The 1,958-nt window shown below is 43.5% G+C and overlaps 1 protein-coding gene across 1 annotated transcript; it reads left to right on the top strand.

The window, feature by feature from the left end:
- Window positions 1–594: 594 nt before the first annotated feature.
- Window positions 595–1,563, top strand: LOC142004815 (olfactory receptor 10A4-like). Its single transcript, XM_074982503.1, has one exon. The coding sequence runs from the start codon at window positions 595–597 to the stop codon at window positions 1,561–1,563; it is 969 nt and encodes a 322-aa protein (XP_074838604.1).
- The last annotated feature ends 395 nt before the right edge of the window (window positions 1,564–1,958 follow it).

Below are 1,958 nucleotides of genomic sequence, written 5' to 3'. Positions count from 1 at the left end.
CAGGGGCTGGACTCAATGACCTCTCAAAGTCCTTTTACGTCCTACTGTTCTATGATTCTATGATTTACATCTCTGTATCCCTGCAACCTCTCTCTTTCTCCTTTCCTTTATCAATCTGTTGAAGTGAGTAGGAACTCTTGAAAGCTAACATGGCTACCTCTGAAGTTGCCATTCTGTAAGAAAGAAAGAAAGAAAGAAAGAAAGATCCATTTTTGAATTTTCATGGAGACAGACAGAAAATGTCTTGAAGAAAGGAGAGATCTCCTGCTATTGAACCTAGTTTAGCTCCTTTCGAGTCAATTAACCATAACCCTGTCAGTTCTAAATATTTACTCCATCAGCCGTCGCCCTATGGGTGTCCAAGTCATCCAGTTTCCAGCTGCCCCACACTCCCGATAGCTTAGTTCACGACCACACAGTGACACCCGCTGACACATGATGCTACTTAGGCCCAGTTAAATACTCAGATAAAGAAGGGCAGTGGGTTTTAATCTCAACCATCCCAAAATTAAGGAAAGCATTTCAAATGATTTTCTTCATATCTATGTGTTTGGTTTGCTTCAGTGCAGTGTCTTTCTTTGTCCCCCTCTACAGATGACCAATTTGGAGAGCCGCTCTGGAGAAAACCAGACCTTCTCGGATCATTTCATCCTGGTGGGTTTTTCGTACCTTAACAAGCTGCAAATCCTTCTGTTCCTGGTGTTTTCTCTCATGTATTTGTTCACTGTGGTGGGGAACCTCTTCCTTATCTTCCTCATAAAGATGAACTCCTCCCTTCATACCCCCATGTATTTCTTCGTAGTGAACGTTTCTTTCTCGGAAGTGTGCTACACAAACAGTGTATTCCCACAGATCCTGATTCACCTCCTGGTAGAAGAAAAAACCATTTCTATTCCAGGCTGTGCAGCCCAGATGTACATCTACTTTATCATGGGCCTCACATCATGCTGCCTCCTAGCAGCCATGGCTTACGACCGCTATGTGGCCATATGTCACCCTTTGCACTACACAACCATCCTGAGTGGCAGGACATGTGTGCAGCTAGCGGGTGCTTCATGGATCCTTGGCATCGTGGTAGCAGTAGCTCAGACCACGTGGCTCTTCAGCCAGCCCTTTTGTGGTTCCAACCATGTCAACCATTATTACTGTGATGCCCAAACTGTCGAAAAGATGCTCTGCAACTACTCATGGAAGAATGTGGTCATGTCCTTGTCCAGGCTGGTGCTGTTTGTTTTGGGACCTTTTTTATTGATAATCCTCTCCTACGTTCGCATTATCTCCACTATTCTCCAGCTCTCATCAGTGGAGGGAAGGAATAAAGCCTTTTCCACCTGCTCCTCCCACCTCGCTGTGGTGACTTTAATGTATGGAACAGGCCTTTTGGGGAACTTGATTCACACGCCAAGCTCCACCTCAGACAACTCTCATCTTATTTCCCTCCCCTACACGGTTCTGACACCAATGTTGAACCCTATTGTATATGCTCTGAGGAACAGGGATATGCATGGAGCCTTTCGAAACACAATAGGGAAGGTCATCTTTTCACACAAGCGGAGATGTTAGAGAAGGAGAAGCAGAATTACTTGACACAGTGGGAAGGAGATAAATTTACTACCAATTGGTAGAAGTTTCTCCTGATCTCAGTCACTGTTTTAACTGAGCTTTTCTCATCTCCAAATGAAGACTTGTTCTTAGCCTTTCCAGAAAGTTGTAAGGAAAATATTTGTTATACAACTCCTCAAAAAAGACTCAATAGATAAGAAATTTTAAGCACTCCGTTTCATGGGATATTGCCATATCAAATGGGCATATTTAATCAAAACGCTGTCTTGACTTCATAACCTTAAAGTCTTGTGCAGTTGTGAAACTTTGAAATCTGAAAGCAAACTTTTCATAAAAGAGTCGTAGAATCTTAGGGCTGGAAGATACATCAGGAGGTCATCTGGTCCAGCTCCCTA

This window comes from Carettochelys insculpta, chromosome 32 (assembly GCF_033958435.1).
Source record: "Carettochelys insculpta isolate YL-2023 chromosome 32, ASM3395843v1, whole genome shotgun sequence".
Taxonomy (NCBI): Eukaryota; Metazoa; Chordata; order Testudines; family Carettochelyidae; genus Carettochelys; species Carettochelys insculpta.
Note: the sequence above shows the minus strand (reverse complement) of the source record. Positions and strands in the feature narration are given on the sequence as shown.

Bases quoted from the DNA above. Each gene is read 5' to 3' on its own strand.
- LOC142004815 (XM_074982503.1), top strand. From the start codon at position 595: ATGACCAATTTGGAGAGCCGCTCTGGAGAAAACCAGACCTTCTCGGAT.